The sequence below is a fragment of the Cervus canadensis genome, chromosome 29 (genome assembly GCF_019320065.1).
Source record: "Cervus canadensis isolate Bull #8, Minnesota chromosome 29, ASM1932006v1, whole genome shotgun sequence".
Lineage (NCBI taxonomy): Eukaryota > Metazoa > Chordata > Mammalia > Artiodactyla > Cervidae > Cervus > Cervus canadensis.
In genome coordinates this window covers 37,310,614-37,330,148 of record NC_057414.1, presented here as the reverse complement: position 1 = coordinate 37,330,148, position 19,535 = coordinate 37,310,614, and the positions used below count along the sequence as shown (strand labels likewise).

At 50.1% G+C, this 19,535-nt stretch overlaps 1 protein-coding gene across 1 annotated transcript; it reads right to left on the bottom strand.

The window, feature by feature from the left end:
* Nucleotides 1–9,598: 9,598 nt before the first annotated feature.
* LOC122430737 (pregnancy-associated glycoprotein 2-like) lies at nucleotides 9,599–18,279 on the bottom strand. Its single transcript, XM_043451557.1, has 6 exons — nucleotides 18,273–18,279; nucleotides 14,508–14,697; nucleotides 13,474–13,575; nucleotides 11,852–11,996; nucleotides 11,666–11,764; nucleotides 9,599–9,751 (listed from the first exon to the last, which is right to left on the bottom strand). Exons 1-6 carry the CDS (start codon nucleotides 18,277–18,279, stop codon nucleotides 9,599–9,601), a joined length of 696 nt encoding a protein of 231 aa, XP_043307492.1.
* Nucleotides 18,280–19,535: the final 1,256 nt, after the last annotated feature.

Sequence of the window (19,535 nt, the reverse complement as noted above, 5' to 3'; positions counted from 1 at the left end):
TGTATGTGGAGTTAATGAACAAGAGGAGAGTAAGGAGTTAGCTTCTGTTTCTCTCACTTTCATTTCATTTCTCTCACTCATTTTCTCTGAATAAGAAAATTGGGGAAATGGAGGCCTGGTATTAGGGAAATAGATGCAAGTGATAGGGGACGAGGGTCATAGTGGGTGAGGAGGCTGAAAAGAGCAGGAAGTGGAAAATTGGAGGAAATAACATAGGAGGAGCACCCTTTTCTCAGGCCATCTGCCTCAGAATAGTGACGTGAGCCCCAGCTCTAGTGCCTGAACATTGGAGGGAGGTCACATCCGGTGAGGGCCATGTTTGTGGTCCCCGGAAGTGTGGGCTTGGGCTGCGATTTAACCTGTGGTGGCCAGGGGTAGGTGAGCTGGACCCGGGGAGGGGCGAGGGCGGGGTTGGGGGCAGCGCCTGCAGACACTCCTGGCGCGCCTCATGTGGCAGAGGCTGGTATTCGGCACGACAGGCACGTGACCCACCAAAGGTCCGTGCCCTTCTCAGTTGGACCAGTAGGAGGAGGCAGTGCCCAAGCTCCCTGGGCCAGTCTGGGCTCCAGTCCTGCGCCACTCCTCATCACAGCCTTTCACCCTGAGCCCTGTATTTGAGCATCTTGCTTGCCACACTTCTGATGAGCCAAGAGCCAATTTGCCCATCGTGGAGGTGGGGAGAGAAGGGTTAAGAGTGGGGTCTGACTTGCCAGGGGGATCCATCGGCAGAGTGGGGTCCGAGGGATGCTCTGGTCTGGTCTGTAACCCTTTGAGCTGTGCACTTCCCCCCACCGTCCGTCCCCCACCCCACCCCGGGGCAGTGAGGATGTGTCTTTTCAGCCTTGGGTCTGCTCCTGGCCCCTATCCTTTTCCCAGCGTCACTGACCAACCCCCAGTTCTGGGCTTGCTGGGTACAAAGGTCATGGGTGTTTGTGTATCTCCAAGGTGTGCTAGTTCCTTCTGGGTTCCAAGAGCAGTGGTGTGTGTTTGTGTGTTACTGGCAAAGTTGACTCTACACCTCAGTGTTTCTGCCCCTGAGAGAAGTCAGTGATTTCTCAGCTGACCAATGTCTGGGTCCACTAACCCTGGGAATGTCCACCCTCAACTCTGGAAACTTCACACACTCACTTCCTTTCACTCCAGCAGTATCCCAGTAATACTGTTGCTGGCTGGGGGCTTTTCCACACTCTTCATCGGCTGCCTGCCTCTTACCCAGGAGTCCCATTTCCTACTGGTGCACCCGAGATGCTAAACCTGTGAGGTCTGTGACTGTCAGCCCTAGAGCTGCTGCTGGTGGTGACAGAGGGACTTGGGAAAGAAGACTTTCTTTGACTGTTGTCCAAAGCTGTGACTCTGCACAGGCCTGGGAGTAAGCACTTGGGGAGAAAGACTGGATCATGAAATGAGAACTCGGGACAGTCATATCCCCAGAAAAGCTCTTTTCCCCCCTAGATTATCTCAGAATTCTGGCTTGGTGCCTTTGTATTTTCCATTATGCAGAAAATTTTCTTTGTAGATTTCATCTGGGCAGCTTCTGGTTGTTTTTTTTTTTGTTGTTGTTGTTCCTTAGGGTAGCAGTAGCTCTTATTCTTTTTGCCTTGCTGCCTTGTGCTGTTGGCAATGTTCTGGGGCTTTGTAAACATATGAGATTCTGGGTACACTTCAAGTTAGGTGACGAGCCTATTTTGCAGATGAAGTGAATCCTAGAAGTGAGTCCTAGTTAGGTACGGTGCTGCACAGTAAGTGACCATGTTGGGGTTTTTACCCTGTTGTCTTATTTCCAATCTAATGTATTTGCTGGCTTCTCATTGCAGTGGCTCCTCTTGTTGTGGAGCTTGGGCTCTAGGGCATATGGGCTTCAGTAGTGACTGCACGTGAGCTCAGTAGTGTGGTTTCTGGACTCTATGTGTGAGGCTGTCACGGCTAACGCCATGGCAGGCAGCCTAGATTAGGAGTAGGCCTGGTTTCCCGGGGTAACATAATTATCAGGCCTCCTGGAGCCAGCCAATCAACATATGCCTAGCCAGAGAAAAGGGAACCTATCAGGGGAAAGCTGAAAGCCCCACGTTGGGCCAACAAAAATTACCTTGCAACTGTGTAACCAATCTGCTTACGCCAACTACCCACTGTGTAACCAATCCGATTGTGCCAACTACCTGCTGCTTAACTGGGGCTTGGGGCCTTTCATCCTCACACACCTGGTGAAGGCGGGAGGCCCTGGCTCGAGTCAGTAATAAATTCCCCTATTGCGAGTTGCATTGTTTCGAGGAGTCTTCTTTCCTGACCGGGGACTCAGACTACGGGCAGAACACTTGGGGGCTCGTCCGGGATCCCTTGACCGGGGAAGAATGCTTTTTGGAACAAAGGGGAAAAAAGACAGGTAATAGCACCGGTGCTCAGGCAGGTTTAGAAAAGACCAGAGTAAAGCCGAGGCCGTGCTGTGAAGCGGGAAGGTGTCTGGTGCAGAAAAAGACCAGAGTAAAGCCGAGGCCGTGCTGTGAAGCGGGAAGGTGTCTGGCGCAGAAAAAGACCAGAGTAAATCCGGGGCCCTGCTGTGAAGCAGGAAGGTGTCTGGAATTAGGGAAAGCTTTCCATGAGGGAACGGACTGGCCGTTCTGGCTGGCGTGAGGCCGAGGCCAGCGAGCGTGCCGGGAGGCAGCCAGCTCTGCGGGAAGGAGACCTCCTCTCCTAAGCCCGAATCTGGGGAACAGTGGATGCCATACGGTAAGGCGACCCTTGTTCCAGAGGATCTGTGTTGTCGGCCAATGTATGTCTGTTTGTGTGTTTTTCTGTATAACTGCCGGCATTGTCTCCTGTCTCGTTGTTCTCTGGTGTGTCGTTGTCTACTTCTTCCTATAAAGCCTTGGAGCCTCATTTCTGTTTCTGGGAGTTTCAGTGAACAGGCAGACAGTTGTCGGGGCAACTGACGAGTCCCGGCCAGGGCTACTCCCTGGCGGATTCTGAAGGCCTCCCAACAAGTCAGTCCCAGTAATGGGAGCCCGAGAGGGTGAAACTCCTTTCTTTTTTTTCTCGTATTCTAAACCGAGAATCTGGCCAAATAAAAACCCGTCTGTGTGGGCACGGGACAGGCACTTAAGAGCCGATAGGGCGCCTGCCACTGGAAGACTCCCATGAAAGGATAAGGGGGTCACGAAATGGGCTAGAAACCCTTAGGGTGCCCGCCCTCAGCAAGAAAACTTCCATGCAACGACTAAGGCACTCAAATAGTTCCACGAAGCATACCACAAGCCCAACCTCCTGGCCGCCACCACTCCCGATAGGATTTATTGGTGGTAATTCTCGGTGACTTTCTTCTGACTCTCGCTATGGGGCAAAGAAAATCTACCTCACTCTCTCTCATGACTGATCATTTCTCGGATGTCAGGGCTAAAGCGTATGATCTGTTGCTACTGGTTACAAAGAGTAAATTAATAACCTTTTGCTCTGCAGAGTGGCCCGCCTTCCAGGTTGGATGGCCTCCAGAAGAAACTTTTCAACCTTCTATTATTCGGGCAGTGAAAAAGAAGAAGTTATGGCTCCTGATCCCTGGGGCCACCCGAGCCAAGTTCCATATGTTATGGCCTGGCAAGATCTAGTAAAAGATCCGCCCGAATGGTTAAAACCTTTTGTTCACAAACTCCCTGATTCTCCTAATGTACAGGCCCTGGTTATGGAAACTCCCACTCCCCCAGAGGAAGCCAAGAATAAGGGCCCAAAACCGGTCTTGCAGGAATCCTCGGACCGGAACCTGATTGACTTGGAGACGGAAATTAGGCCCCCGCCATATGCCCCTCCTCCGTTGCAGGTGCCCCCGGGGGGAAGAGCCCCCCCCCCCCGATGAATCAGAAGGGACAAGGGAATCCCGACCCTGGAGAAGGAATAAAGAAAATAGGGGTGAGCAAGATCATGGGGACCCAGAGTTACCTTCATCTACTGTATAGGCACTCCCCATCCGGGTGGGACCAGCTAACCCGGACGGAGAGCGAATATATCAATACTGGCCCTTTTCCCATTTTGTTCACTCATAACCCCACCTGGGATGATTGCCAGCAGCTGTTGCAGGTGCTCTTCACCATGGAAGAATGGGAGCGAATCCTGGCAGAGGCGCAGAAACTGGTCCTGGGGGTCGACGAGACACCAACCGCCCAGCCTCATCTCGTGGATGAGGGGTTTCCTCTGTTGCGGCCTAACTGGGATTTTGAGCGAGTGGAAGGTAGGGAGCGTCTCCGAGTGTACCGCCAGACTCTAATGGCTGGCCTGCAGGCCGCAGCTAAAAAGCCAACAAATTTGGCAAAGGTAAATTTAGTAAGGCAAGAGCCCACTGAGAGCCTGTCAGCCTTCCTAGAGAGGCTAATGAAAGCCTTTAGGCAATATACACCCATGGACCCCCAGGCTGAGGAATCATGCGCTGCAGTTCTACTAGCGTTTGTGAATCAGGCAGCCCCAGATATTAAGAGGAAATTACAAAAGATAGAGGGGTTAGGAGAGCAGACAATACAAGACTTACTGAAAGCAGCTGAAAAGGTATTTAATAATAGGGAGACCCCAGAAAAAAGGGAGGAACGACTTCATCGGGAGGAAAGGGAACTAGCTGAGAAGATCAGGAAAGAAGATAGGGAACATAGGGCGAAGGAAAACCGGAAGCACCAGAGAGAGCTGGCCAAGATTCTTTTTGCGGGGATGAAGGCCAGAACAGAATTAAGGGAGCCTCGAGGCCCCCAGACGGGAGAAACAGAGAGACCAAAAAGGCAGGCCCTAAAGAAAGATCAGTGCGCTTACTGCAAAGAACGGGGGCACTGGAAAAATGAGTGCCCTAAGAGGGATCCGAAGAGAGGAACAACCCAGAGAGAAAAAAATTTCCCCTGGAACTCGAGTTCTATATGCGGGGGAAGACAGTGACTAGGGGAGTCAAGACTCGACACCCCTCCCCGAGTCCTGGGTAACCATACATGTGGAGGGGAACCCCGTTGGCTTCATGGTGGACACTGGCGCCCAACACTCTGTTTTAAATCAAAAACTGGGACCAATGTCTAAGAAAACCAGCTTGATGCAGGGAGCCACGGGGACAAAAAAAGATATTGTTGGACCACAGAACAGAAAGTAAATCTGGGGACCCATCAGGTGTCTCATTCATTTTTGGTGATACCAGAATGCCCAGCCCCTCTACTTGGACGGGACTTGTTGACTAAAGTTAATGCTCACATCCATTTTGACCCTGGGGGAATGTCAGTCATGGATGGACTTGGATAGCCGACACATGTCTTGTCTCTAGCCTTAAGAGATGAATACAGACTTTTTGTGCCTAAGCCCTCAGAGGTTATAGCACCAGATATACAACCGTGGGTCCACAAATACCCGTTGGTATGGGCAGAAACAGCAGGAATGGGACTGGCTAAACAGAGACATCCGGTCGTCATTGAACTAAGAGCCGAGGCGACTCCTGTGAGGGTGAGGCAATACCCTATGAGCCAGGAGGCTCGGCGGGGGATCACTCCCCACATTCGACGGCTCATGGATGCTAGAATTCTCAAGCGGTGCCAATCCCCTTGGAACACCCCCTTACTACTGGTGAAGAAGCCGGGGAGTACGGATTACAGACCTGTCCAGGACCTACGAGAAGTCAACAAGCGGGTGAGTGACATACACCCTACTGTCCCCAACCCGTATACCCTCCTGAGCAGTCTGCTGCCTGAGTACACTTGGTACACTGTGTTAGACTTGAAAGATGCTTTTTTCAGCCTACCCCTGGCAGCCCAGAGCCAGGAAATATTTGCCTTTGAGTGGACTGAGGGGGAAGGCCAACCGGTAGTACAACTAACTTGGACCCGCCTCCCACAAGGGTTCAAAAACTCCCCTACCTTGTTTAATGAGGCTTTGAGTGAAGACCTCTATGAATATCGGACTCGCCACCCAGAGGTCATCCTGCTGCAATATGTGGATGACCTTATGTTGGCTGGAACCACAGAGGAGGCATGCAGCCGTGCCACCGGTGACCTCTTACAGACTCTAGGCACCTTGGGATATCGTGCTAGCGCAAAGAAGGTGCAAATATCCCGGCAAGAGGTCACTTATTTGGGGTATAAGATCAGGCAGGGGCAAAGGTGGCTAACTTAGGCCATGAAAAAAACAATATTGCAGATACCAGAGCCCAAGACCCCCCCACCAAGTGAGAAAGTTTTTGGGGACTGTTGGATATTGTAGACTGTGGATCATGGGGTTTGCTGAGAAGGCCCGGCCCTTGTATGAGGGAAGTAAAGAGACCCCAAACTGGACTTGGACTGAGCCAATAAAACTTTCCAGACACTCAGATGGGCCCTACTAAAAGCGGCCAGCTGAGACTACGCCGCCCCCATATTAGCCATGGGACTCCACCTCCTGGTATGGGGACTCTGCCTCCAGTCCCCGACTATTCCCTCCCTGACCTCATTTGGATCAACGAGGATACCACCCTCCAGAAGGATGACAAAGATGGATGGTACCGAGATCAAAACAACAACCTGATATTGCCTGCCATCCTGGGTCGTCACCATGTGAACACCTGCACACAGCTACACACTTGGGAGAGAAAAAGACCTTGACTCTTCTCCAGACGGCCTGCCTGAGGTTCCCTCGACAAAATGCAACTGTACGAGAAATAATCCAGGCTTGCAAAGCGTGCCAGCTGATGAAGACAGGGAAAAGGCAGCACACTGGAACGAGGTACCGAGGGGAAGAGCCAGGGCAACACTGGGAGATAGATTTCACTGAGGTAAGACCAGGCAAGTACGGGTATCGCTGTCTGTTGGTTCTGGTAGATACCTTCTCGGGATGGGTAGAAGCCTTCCCCACTAAGGGAGAGACAGCAACAGTGGTTGCTAAAAAGATCTTAGAGGAGATAGTGCCTAGGTACGGGCTGCCAGTGACTATGGGCTCAGATAACGGACCTGCCTTTGTGAGCCAGATTGTACAAGGGCTGGCCCAAGCTCTGGGGACAAAATGGAAGTTACATTGTGAATATAATCCCCAGAGCTCAGGACAGGTTGAGAGAATGAATTGGACCCTAAAAGAAACTTTGACAAAGTTGGCAATAGAGACTGGCGGGGACTGGGTGACCCTCCTTCCCTTCGCGCTCTTTCAAGCGCTTAACACCCCTTATAAGCTGAATCTTACCCCTTTTGAGATTCTGTATAGAAGACCCCCTCCTGTGTGTCCTATATTCGAGAGAAAATGCCTACCACCCCCTACCTCGTATGATGGGAGCCCTCTTAACCATCCTGCTGGTAAAAGTTTTCATCGGCCCAGGAGCAACCAGCCACAACCCCCATCAGCCAGCTAACCTGACTTGGGTGATCTACAATCCTGAGACTGGAGAAGTGCTTAATTTGAGCTCCAACGTGGCCCCCAAAGGGACATGGTGGCCAGTACTGACCTTTGATTTGTGCGTGCTGGTGGCTGACGGTAATGGGTTTGGTCCCCACCAACTGACCAAGTTCTTTGCCCATGGCTCTTTCGGTCTGTTCAGCCGTAACTGTGAGCGAAAAGGCCCACAGTACTGTGAACAGGTGCCTGTCTATGTCTGCTCGGGGGGAAGAAGGGATCGGAACCAAATTGAAAAATGTGGGGGAGTTGACTCTTTTTATTGCGCCGCTTGGGGTTGCGAAACCACGGGAACAGTCCATTTCACACCTCCAAGAATCCTTGAGCTCCTTGGCTGAAGTAGTGTTACAGAATAAGAGAGGTTTAAATTTGTTGTTTCTGCAACAAGGAGGATAATGTGCAGCACTGGGAAAAGAATGCTGTTTCTATATTGACCATTCAGGGGTGGTACAAAAATCTCTCCAGAAAGTAAGAGAGGGACTAGCCCAGCGAAAGAGAGAACGAAAAGCCCAACAAGGCTGGTTTAAATCTTGGTTTCAGCGCTCCCCCTGGTTGACCACTTTGATTTCCACCCTCCTGAGTCCACTCATAATATTAATATTGTTACTGACCTTTGGTCCATACATTTTAAACCGTCTGGTCTCATTTATTAGGGAGCGCCTAAATACCATCCAAATTATGGTATTGAGACAACAATATCAGTCAATTTCACAGGGTGAAGAGGAAGATTCCTCTACTTGAACAACAGACAGGGGGGAAATGTGAGGCTGTCACGGCTAACACCATGGCAGGCAGCCTAGATTAGGAGTAGGCCTGGTTTCCCGGGGTAACATAATTATCAGACCTCCTGGAGCCAGCCAATCAACATATGCCTAGCCAGAGAAAAGGGAACCTATCAGGGGAAAGCTGAAAGCCCCACGTTGGGCCAACAAAAATTACCTTGCAACTGTGTAACCAATCTGCTTATGCCAACTACCCACTGTGTAACCAATCCGCTTGCGCCAACTACCTGCTGCTTGTTTTGACCTAATGAATACCCAAGAGAACTGGGGCTCGGGGCTTTTCGTCCTCACACACCTGGTGAGGGCGGGAGGCCCTGGCTCGAGTCAGTAATAAATTCCCCTATTGCGAGTTGCATTGTTTCGAGGAGTCTTCTTTCCCGACCGGGGACTCGGACTACGGGCAGAACATATAGCACAGGCTCCATAGTTGTGGTGCACGGGCTTAATGGATCCTCGGCATGTGGGTGCTTACTGGAGCAGGGATCGAACCCATGTCTCCTGCATTGGCAGGTGGATTCTTGACCACTAGGCCATGAAGGGAGCATGAAACTGAATTCTACTGATCTGAGTTCCATCCAGACATCTTGAGTTTGTCGTTCTCTTGACCGATGTGGTCCCTGGAGGAATCTGAAGTTTTCTCACACCTAGGTTTGTGAGCTCTGTGGAGGTGAATACTCAGAGGAGACAAATGAAAGAAAGGAATTAAAGGAGGAGAGAAGGAAGAAAGAAAGAAGGGAAGGATAAGAAAAGAAGAAAATGATTCTTTCTCAGGGTCTGTTAATGAGGAACCGGTCAATCACATGCTCTGGGGGCAGGGCCTGGTGACGAATTAAGACACTTACAAGACTCTGTGCCCCTGCCAGCATGCTTGGTCGAGGACTGGACACATGATCTGAGATGGTCCATTCAGAGCCCTCCCTTGAACTCTGATGTCTTCTGAGCTTCTTTCCTTACTGGTTAGTTGCCTTAGGGAGATAAAGACGTGAGGCAGGCAGCTTGAAACTCACTAGGTGTAGAAACCTGAGGGAAGAAAGCTGTCAGGCTGAGAGAATCAAAGAAGAGAGAAGGGAAGGGGTGAGGGAAAGAGTGAACTGATGGCTTCTGATTTCTTGGGTCCAGTCACTGAGATCTTTGGATCTGTTCTCGTTCCTGTGTCCCGGATGCCTGTGTCCTTCCAGTAAGTCTCCCCTTTCTTGAAGCCAGTGGAGTTGGGCAGTTGGGCTCCTCTCGTTTGTGGTTCAGACTTGGTTCTAGATCCTGCCCGGTTGTGATGTACTTTCCTGACTCAAAGAGAGGCAGCCATTTGTATGAGCTCCATTGAGATGAAATCCTTTATTCTCTGCTGAGGGCAGGGCTTGCAGAGCCCCAAACCCAGTGCCTTGGCATCCCTGGGAGGGAGTGCCCTATGTGTGAGTGTGTCTTTGCAGTGGGCCTGAGTGATATCTGAAGCAGCCCAGCATTTACACTGAGGGAGCCAGGCTGATCCTGTAGTTTCCCCGATCGAAAACTGTGAAATATGCTCTCAGGAAGATGTCACCCAGGATCCAGGTGTCTGAGGGGCTCATGTATTCTGTGCCCCCTTGAAAGCTGACAAAGCAGATGTCCTCAAAAACCTGGGGGAGACAGAAATACATACCAGTGTGAGCACTTACCTGCCACCCCCCTCAGTATCCAGAGCAGAGAGCTTTTCCAGTTTTTCCCCTTCTTTGGGAAGAATCAAGTGGCTCTCACAGCAGCTGCAGAAGTGAGGGTATAGGAACAAGAAGGGCCAAAACATGTGGTTGCCATGACAGAGGGGTGTGGGGAGGGGAGGTTTGGGAGTTTGGGATTATCAGATGCGAACTAATATTTGATATTTAAATAACAAAGTCCTACTGTATAGCACAGGTAACTGTATTCAGTAACCCATGATAAACTGTAATGGAAAAGAATATGAAAAAGAGTTGGTATATATTTGTGGGCTTCCCTGGTGGCTCAGTGGTAAAGATTCTGCCTGTAGTGCAGGAGACCGATCCCTGGGTTGGGAAGATCTGCTGGAGGAGGACATGACAACCCACTCCAGTATTCTTGCCTGGAGAATCCCCTGGATGGAGGAGCCTGGTGGGTTACAGTCCATGGGGTCTCGCAGAGTTAGACAAGCTGAAGCGAATAAGCAGCAGCAGCCTGTATATATTTGAATATATATAAAACTGAGTGGCTTAGGTGTAGAGCAGAAATTGACACAACATTGTAAATCAGTCCTACTTCAATGTATTTTTTAAACAAAGAACAAGAATGGCCCATAGTTCCCCTCACATACTGCTGTTTCTTTCCTTCCGACTCCTGCTCTCTTTTTTTCCTCTGCTAAGGATGCCTGTTTATCTCTTCATTGGCCACAACCAATTATTTTTTCTAAAAAAATGTTTAACTTTTTAATGGAGGATAGCCAATTAACAGTATTGTGATAGTTTCAGGTGGACAGCCATGGGACTCAGCCACACATATACATGTCCCCACTCTCCCCCAAACTCCCCTCCCATCCAGGCTGCCACATAACACTGAGCAGAGCTCCCTGTGCTACATAGTAGGTTGTTGTTGGTTACCCATTGTAAATAGCATTGTCACAATGCATTCTTTATACTCGCTCAGGCCGTCTAGGAAGTCTTTCTGGTCCCACACTCACACTATTCGGCCACTCCAGGCTGGGTTGGGTGACTTATCCTGAAGCTCCCCCAGTCTGTAGCCCATATCACCCCTCATCTGCTCCTGGACCACTTTGCATAGTCCCCGGGGCTGCCATTTGTAAGGAATCTGATATAGATTACCTCAACCCAAGCAGGCTCCCTTGATCCTCCATGAGGCTGGGGTGTTTAGAATTACTGCAATTCCTTCTCTTCTCCAAAGCCTCTTTTGAGCCCATCAGCCTGCTCTGAACTCCCACAGGGAGCTGACAGGAAGCCTCCACCCTGTTCCGGGGCTGAGCAGCCACTGTGCTCCTTTATTCACCTTAGCATCCAGCCTCCCCACGGAGGGGTCGGTACCCCAACTCACAGAGTGTGAAGTTGCAGCGAAGTTCTAGGGTAAGCATGTAATTTATGATCTCCACCTGGAGACTTTCGAGTTGGAGGGGGAGACTGTTAACCCCTATGGTGGGACAGCACAATGAGACTGTCCCCAGACATCCTTCTTGTCACTTGCTCTATTTCAGGGATTGCTAGAGCTGACTTTCCATGTTTCTGCATCTGAGGTCTCTGGTTGAACTGAAGCTCTGGGAAACCTGAGGCCCTCAGTGTTCCCCTCTCCTTGTGACTCCCACCGCGCCAGCATGGGGTGGTGTCTCCACATTTATTGCAGGAGGAGGGATGTCCCAGACTGCCCTTTACTCTCACGTGGTTGGTTTTGTGGGAGGCACTGGCCCAGCCACCGGGGCTCAGCAGCATCTGCCATGGTGTGGCTTAGCTTGTAGAGGGCCTCTTCCTCCCAGCAGCAGCCCAAGAGTTCTTGCAAATCCCAATTTTGGGAACCAGCCCTCAGAGTTATCCCCTCACCTTCTGGATATAGTATTTAGGGGACACTGGGAAGTCCATGCCATTGATAGTGAAGTTAATAGGAGGCAGGGTCTTGGCCTGGTCACATGAAATCAATTGCTGTAAAAGAAAGCAGGAGAGAGGTTGGCCCAGGTGATCCTTGGTGTGTGGGGAGCCCAAGAATGATCCTGTGGCATGACCCTTCACCTGGTTTTTCTCCTTGGGTTTGGGGTTGATGTGTTTGAAGATGTTGTGGACCACTTGAGTTGGGCCAGCCAGCACTGAGATCCCGCTGTCCACAATAGCCTGACATCCACGAGAACAAGCAACCACCATTTTGTTTATGGAGACGCTGAGAGACGGAGGGACAAAGCGGGCACCAGGGTCACCCTGAAGTCTCTTCAATGACTGCCCCCTGGCTGACTGTCTCCTGAACAGCCCTTCAGCTCTTGCCCTGACTCAGTTTTCCTTTTCTCTGGTCACATCATCTTTTTAACTTTCTTTCAGTTCTTGCAGGCACCAGGCTCTTTCATGTCTCAGGGCCTGAGTTTGTGCTGGTGCCCTTCCTAGAAGACACCATCCCCTTGGTCCAGCTAATTTTTCCTCATCTTCCAGGTTAATTGCCACTTTGTCAGGAAAGTCTTCCCCCCAGACTAGATCAGGCTCCTGTCTTGCTCAGTCTCTGTAGACCCTTCCTCGTGTCTAGCATCTACCAAGGTGGTAATTCACTGTGTGTGTGAGTCGTTTCACGTACGTCTGCCTCACTAGATGTGAGGGCAAGTTGGGTCCTCAGTGCTTCCCACAAGTGCCCAGCACACAATGGATACAAGTGTATGTTTGTTGAATGAATGAATGAGGAACACCCGGAGACCTGTATCTGATGTCTCCCCAATGATGGGTTGGCCCAGCCAGTGAAGATGGTCTCTAGGGCAGCAGATGGTCAGAGTAGTGGTGGGGGAGACACAGGCTGCCCTGGGAGAGTTTGTCTCCCAGCACTGCCCCCTCACCCGGCTCAGACCCTGAGGTCCCTGCCAGGGGAGCGTGAGCAGACCCAGGGGCCTCCAAAGAGCAGGTGAGCTTTGGCCTGAGGCTATCACAGAGAATCCCATCAATTCTCACCCCTTGTTCTCAGGCCACACCTGGATCCCAGCTTCCTGATTCAGGCACAGCCCCTGCCCCGCCGTGTGCCCGGCTTGGGCAGCAAGTAGCACTGGTTAGGTGGGGTGTCTCTTTTTATGTGTTGCTCTCAGGTCTCAAGACTGCAGCCAAACTCGCTCCACTGTTGTGTAACTTCTCTCTGAGGAGACCAGTTTTCCCAGTTTTTCAGAACTTTCTCAGCTTTTCAACTGGCAATTCTGTGTCCTGAGAACACCCTAGGTCCTGGGTGGCCCTGGTCAGTAGGTCATCTTAACACAACCCTGTTCAGGTTGGTGAAATTCCCCCTGATCCTCTTTTCACCACACTATAGGGTCCTCTAACCAGGCTCCCCACCTCACAGCACAGGAATGCAGCCCTCCCCCAGCTGCCCAGGCCTCTCTGGACCCTTTCAGGATCTTGGTCAGAGGCCTGATCAAGAGCTCTGGGGCAACTATGAACCCATGGGTGGTGTGTGCTCCCGTGTGTGTGTTTGTGTGCATCTGTGTGTCTGTGTGTGTTTATATGTCTGCCTATGTAGGTGTTTATATGTGTCTCTGTATCTGTTTTTATGTGTGCATGCGTGTTGAGCATATGTCTGTGTGTGACTGTGAGTGCATTTGTGTTTGTCTCTATGTGTCCATATGCATGTGTGGCAGCATCATTTCGGGTGGCCCTCAGAGGGGCAGGCTTACCGGTCCACAGTTATCTGCCATAAGCGGGCTTGGGTCACTGGTACCCACTTGAGAGCTCCCTTGTGGTAGGCATGGTCCACCCCACCAAGCATCAGCAAGCTGCTCTTCAGAAGAGAGAAGGAAGAAGGGGCTCGTTGGAGGAGGGTAACACCAGCCACTGTCTGAGGGCTGCGCTTCTTCACCCGTCAGAGGCACTACTACGGTCTCCATTTTACACATGCGGAAACGGATGCTTGGAGAGCTTGCGTACCTGACCAGGGTCGGTCCCCATCTAATGAGTGTCACAGAAGAGGTTCGAAGCTGGGCAGCCTGGCTCCAACCAGGCCTGGCTCCGACCATCCATCTTTCTGAAGAGGCCCTGGACTTTTCCAGCCACCTGAATGCTCAGATATACCCTCAGAGGACTCTTTGCTGGAGGGGTCGGGCTTCCTCCTTGTCTAGCCTGTGATTTTTCAGGAAAGCTGATGTCTGAGGGAGCTAAGAACATGGGTTCAGTCTCACCTAGGGTTGGCTCTTCTTGCCTGTGACCTGTGCTGTCCATGGGACTTCAAGCTGAGCAGGCCACCCAACTCCACTCTCCCTGTCTTAAAACTCCTAATATGTTTTGAACAAGGGGTTTCACATTTTCATTTTGTGCTGGCTCCTGCAAATTCTGTAGCTTGCCCTGGGTTCCCGGTGAAATGTTAGTGAGGAAGGAAACATTCTCGTCATCCCTCTCCTTCTGCATCAAATTCATCAGCAAATCCTGTTGCCTTTTCCTCCAGCCATATCCTGGACCATTTCTCTTCCTCCTACCTCCACCCTGCTGGACCAAACTGCACCCTTGAATCCATGAGAATGGTTGTGTTCCAATGAAACACAACCATTTTTTATTGACAAAAACCCAGTGATGGGGCCAGTTGTGATCCTGGGGCCGTAGTTCTCCTCGGCTAGACTATCACTCAGGAATCTACTGAGGTGGCCTACACCTTTTCATGCAAATGGAAGCATCTTAGAGCTTGTTTGGAGGAAGGGCTTATCCAGCTCAGACTTACCTGCTCATGAACAAGGCAAAGACAGGTTTGGAAATGACTCCTTGTCTCCTCAGGTTGTCGAAGAGAGGGGTGGCTTCACTCCTGGCGAGGCTGGGGAACGCCAAGCCAAGGACGCCACCATAAGGTGAATTTTCCAGGAACCCACCAATCTTATTCTTGGTCAGGCCAAATGTCTGGTTCTTGGCAGCAGCTGTCCCGATTTGTGAGACAGGAGAGTGTTCCCATGTAAAGGGTTGGGAAGTGAGGCTGGGCTGCTTGGTGCAAATGCCATTAGCACTGCAGAGAAGAACTGAGGCCTCAGTTGACCTCAGATGGGTAGGGCAAGCTGGGATAGGAATTGGGCTTTCATTTGTGTGGGGCTGTGGATTTTAACAACACCTGCTTCTCCTGCAAACACCATCTGAGTGAGCCAAATTGGTCTCATATCTTCTGTACAGGTGGGGCAACCAGACTCAGGACAGGACTGAATGGTCCGCCTCTAAGGATACAATGAATAGAGACCAGACTAGTCTTCTCTTTGGCATCGCTATGATCTGATGGGCTTCCCTTGTGGCTCAGGCAGTAAAGAATCTGCCTGTTAATGCAGGAGACCCAGGTTCATTCCCTGGGTTGGGAAGTTCCCCTGGAGAAGGAAATGGCAACCCACTCCAGTATTTTGCCTGGAGAATTCCACGGACAGAGAAGCCTGGCGAGCTATGTCCATGGGGTCGCAAGACTGAGCGATGAACACTTTCACTTTCATGATCTGATGACAAACATGAACTGAATTCATTGCAATGCATTGTGGATTCTACATGTGCCCAGGAAGACAGAAGCCATTATGCAATGTCACTGGCTGGGTTCTAATGAAAATTCTGCCTGGAAAGCAGGCTTTTGGGGATGTGCACACTTGTGTGTGAGTGCCTGTGTGTGTGTGTGTAAGAGAGGGGAGAGAGAGAGAGAGACCGAGACAGAGAAACACAGGGAGAGCATACTCAGGCACTTTGTGTGTGTGGGTGGGGGGGGCAGGCCATAGTTTTTATTAGTCTCAAAGGCCCCCTAGAGTGAGAACCCTTTTATCAGTCCCATCTTACACCTGTGACCCCTGATTTCCCTGCCTGGATACTTGAAGCCCTGTGCTGCCCCAGGGGCCCCAGGTCAGTTTTATCGTTTCCCCAAATCCCACACCTACTTGCATCTTGAAGGACAGCCAAGCTCCAACTTAAAAAATACATGAGCTGGGCAAGGCCCTTACTCTCTACACCTCATGTCCCTCGTCTTTATCCTGAGCTAATAGTAGTGCCTCCTGCCTGGGATGTTGCAGGATAAAACAAGTTATTACCATGAAAGTGCCCTGTAGAGCCTGTGACTATAAAAGGGGGTGCTTCATTCCCCCTTCTTCCTACTCCAGCAAAATGAACCTTGGGTAATGGAGATGCAAGTCCACACCCCTCTCTGGGGTTCATTGTTTTGGGAGTTTGTGTGTCAGCAGGGGCGCTGTCTCCCCAGGGACAGGGCCCTGCTGGGCATGTGGCCAGCCACAAGGGGACTTTCAGAAAGATGGTCCCTCCTAGCTGGTCCTGCATCTATTTTGCAGGCAGTGGTTGCTCCCAGGGCCAGCCTGGACTCAGTCCCTGGTTCCCCTGTTACCTGAACAGTTTCACTGGCAAGAACTCTTGCTATCTTTGCAAAGCCACAGTAGAGGTTGAATTTCCTCCACTTGCATTGGAAGGTGGTGGACATCTTGTGGTCATATGTCTGGTATGCAGCTGCCAACACAAGAGACCCATATCTGTCAGATGCCAAGGATGGAGAAAGCGGGGGAGGACAAGATGGGGGGGGGGCAGGCACTCACAGCAGGAGGGACTTCGGCATTAGACAGAGGCCACCCACAGGTCAGATGAGCTGGTGTCAATGATGACCTGGAACTCTTGAGGTGGTGTTCCAGTGGTGATGCTGCCAACGTAGGCCATATATAGGGGCCAGGGACGGAGGTTGGGGCAGACTTGGCTGCCTGGCCACCCTTGATTCCCATTGTCCTGCCTCCCTCTGGGCATCCCAGGGCCTGAAATCACTTCCAACCGCTCCTCCTCACAACTTCTGCTCAGAGGTGCCTTCGTTTGAGAAGCTCTCCAGTTTCCTTCTTTAAGGCCCAGCACTAGGCTGGGCCTTAAAGAAGGCCCTTTTTATATATAAAAACTGGGATTCCCTGGAGGCTCAGATGGTAAAGTGTCTACCCGCAATGCGGGAGACCCAGGTTCGATCCTTGGGTCTGGAAGATCCCCTGGAGAAGGAAATGGTAACCCACTCCAGTACTCTTGCCTAGAAAATTCCATGGATGGAGGAGCCTGGTGGGCTACAGTCCATGGGTTCGCAAAGAGTCAGACATGACTGAGCAACTTCACTTTCACTTTCTAGTGCCTCCTTCTCCAGGTGGCCCTCCTATGTCATTCCAGGCCACTCCTGCTAAACTCAGAGCATGTCCTGTGAAAAACATGAAAGTGGTCCCTTCTTTGACATGTATCCAATCTTTGTCTCTCTCTGCCTTGCTTATATGGGCTTCCCTGGTCGTTCAGTGGTAAAGAATCTGCCGGCAGTGTAGGAGAGCCGAGTTCGATCCCTAGGTTGGTATGATCCTCTGGAGAAGGAAATGGCAACCCACTGCAGTATTCTTGCCTGGAGAATTTCATGGCTTTCCCATGCATTCTTGAAGAAGAGAAAAGCTCATATTTAAAAAGAAAATAACAGTAACTATAGTGTTAGACCTTTATGGAGTCACACGCATTAGGGACTCAGTAAGTTAGTGTCATTTCTGGATCTCTGGAGGATGAACTTTCTCTGCCTGGAGATTCACATTTGATTTTCAGTTGGCTTTACCCTTTGATCAGAGATGGCTCACCCTTCATCTGTAACTGAGTGGCTCACTTATTTCAGAAAGAACAATCTTCCTCAAACTAATGCCACATCTTTGGTACATCAATGGATGTTTACCTGCCACTTGGTCGTAATTGGTTCCAGTTAACACAGACCAAAAGTTGAGGATTTGAGTGCTTTCTCCCCTGGGAATGGGGTCCCTGTTCCCCACTGTTTCTGCCTCCTGCAGGAGCCCCAGCCCCAACATCCCACCTGGCACCCCCAGATGAGCCTCAGTTCTAGACCAGAACACCAGGGGCGCTGTGGAGCACCATTCTCCCAATGCACTCACGTCCATGAGGTTCCTCGGGGGATGAGATGAGAAATTCTGGTCAAGAGTCAACTTCTGGGACGGGTATAAGATTGTGGCTCCGGGAAACTTCTCAGCAAGTTATTTTCCATGAGGATTCTTTGCACGGACTTCACCTTCGTTATAGGGATTCTTTCACCGAGCATGGGGAAAAGGAAAAAGAAATGTCAGTAACCAGGTATGACTGTTGTATCTGGCATTGTAATGGCGTTGTGTATTTTCCAAGCATTTTTATGAGTGTCACCTTTTATCAGAATGCCATGCAAAGACATGTCAAAGACCTAGGTCTGCATACAGGTTCTGTTGTGTAATCTTGGGTAAACCAGATGACCATTTGGAGCCTACACAGATGAAGACACTGACACATACACACAGCAGAGGAGGGAGAGCAGAGAGAAGACCTAGAAGCAAATGCAGGAGAAATGCTTTTCTATAGCACCGCACTGACAGCTGCACAGGTCATGCACTGAACAATTCCCAGGAGTGCCATTTTTATATGGGTCATGATGTGACTGGTACTCCCAGAGTTATGCAATCCTGCAGTCCTGCCCCATGAACCTTGCCCTTCATGGCGCCCATGACAAGATTCTCATCAATCAGTGAAAGTTGAAGCCTGCCAGGGAGTGATTACTTTCTCTTCTAACCCTGATGAGTGGAAGAATGAGAGGATGACAAGAGAAACCCCAGAAAGAGAGATGATGCTACTTATAGTCCCCATACTTACATGACTATGCACTCTGAGAGGGCCACCAGCCTGAGGAGCACAAGCCACTTCATGCTTCTTTCCTGGGTCCAAGTACTCAGGGAAGTTCAAGTTCTGAGCATGCAGTGGTGACCAAGAGCTCCTAATTATATATGCTCTGACCTGCCCTAATGTCCCCTTTAGGCTAGTGGTGGATCTGATAAGAAATATGAACCTCTCCGTAAAATATTTACCTCTATCAGTCTCTGTGTGTCTTTGACTTGGAAAATTCTCAGAATACAGAGAGACTACTGTAATCTCTGGAATGGGTGAATTTAACTCAGATGACCATTATATCTACTACTGTGGGCAAAAATCCCTTAGAAGAAATGGAGTAGCCATCATAGTCAACAAAAGAGTCTGAAATGCAGTACTTGGATGCAATCTCAAAAATGAGAACGATCTCTGTTTGTTTCCAAGGCAAACCACTCAATATCACGGTAATCCAAGCTTATGCCCCGACCAGTAATGCTGAAGAAGCTGAAGTTGAACGGTTTTATTTTATGAAGACCTATAAGACCTTCTGGAACTAACACCCAAAAAAGATGTCCTTTTCATTATAGGGGACTGGAATGCAAAAGTAGAAAGTCAAGAAACACCTGGAGTAACAGGCAAATTTGGCCTTGGTGTACAGAATGAGGCAGGGCAAAAAAAAAAAAACAAAAAAACAAAACAACAACAACAAAGAATGAGGCAGGGCAAAGGCTAATAGAGTTTTGCCAAGAGAAAGCACTGGTCATAGCAAACACCCTCTTCCAACAACACAAGACTCCACATGGACATCACCAGATGGTCAACACCAAAATCAGATTGATTATATTCTTTGCAGCCAAAGATGGAGAAACTCTATACAGTCAGCAAAAACAAGACTGGGAGCTGACTGTGGCTCAGATCATGAACTCCTTATTGCCAAATTCAGACTTAAATTGAAAAAGTAGGGAAAACCACTAGACCATTCAAGTATGACCTAAGTCAAATCCCTTATGATTGTACAGTGGAAGTAACAAATAGATTCAAGGGATTAGATCTAATAGAGTGCCTGATGAACTATGGATGGAGGGTCATGACATTGTACAGGAGACAG

What these genes read in the sequence shown, in the direction of transcription:
- LOC122430737 (XM_043451557.1), bottom strand. An exon ending in TTTGCCTTGTTCATGAGCAG is followed by an intron (nt 13,576 to 14,507) that starts GTAAGTCTGAGC and finishes TCTTCTGAAGAG; the next exon opens with CAGCTTGCTGATGCTTGGTG. An exon ending in AACCCAAGGAGAAAAACCAG is followed by an intron (nt 11,765 to 11,851) that starts GTGAAGGGTCAT and finishes TTTCTTTTACAG; the next exon opens with CAATTGATTTCATGTGACCA.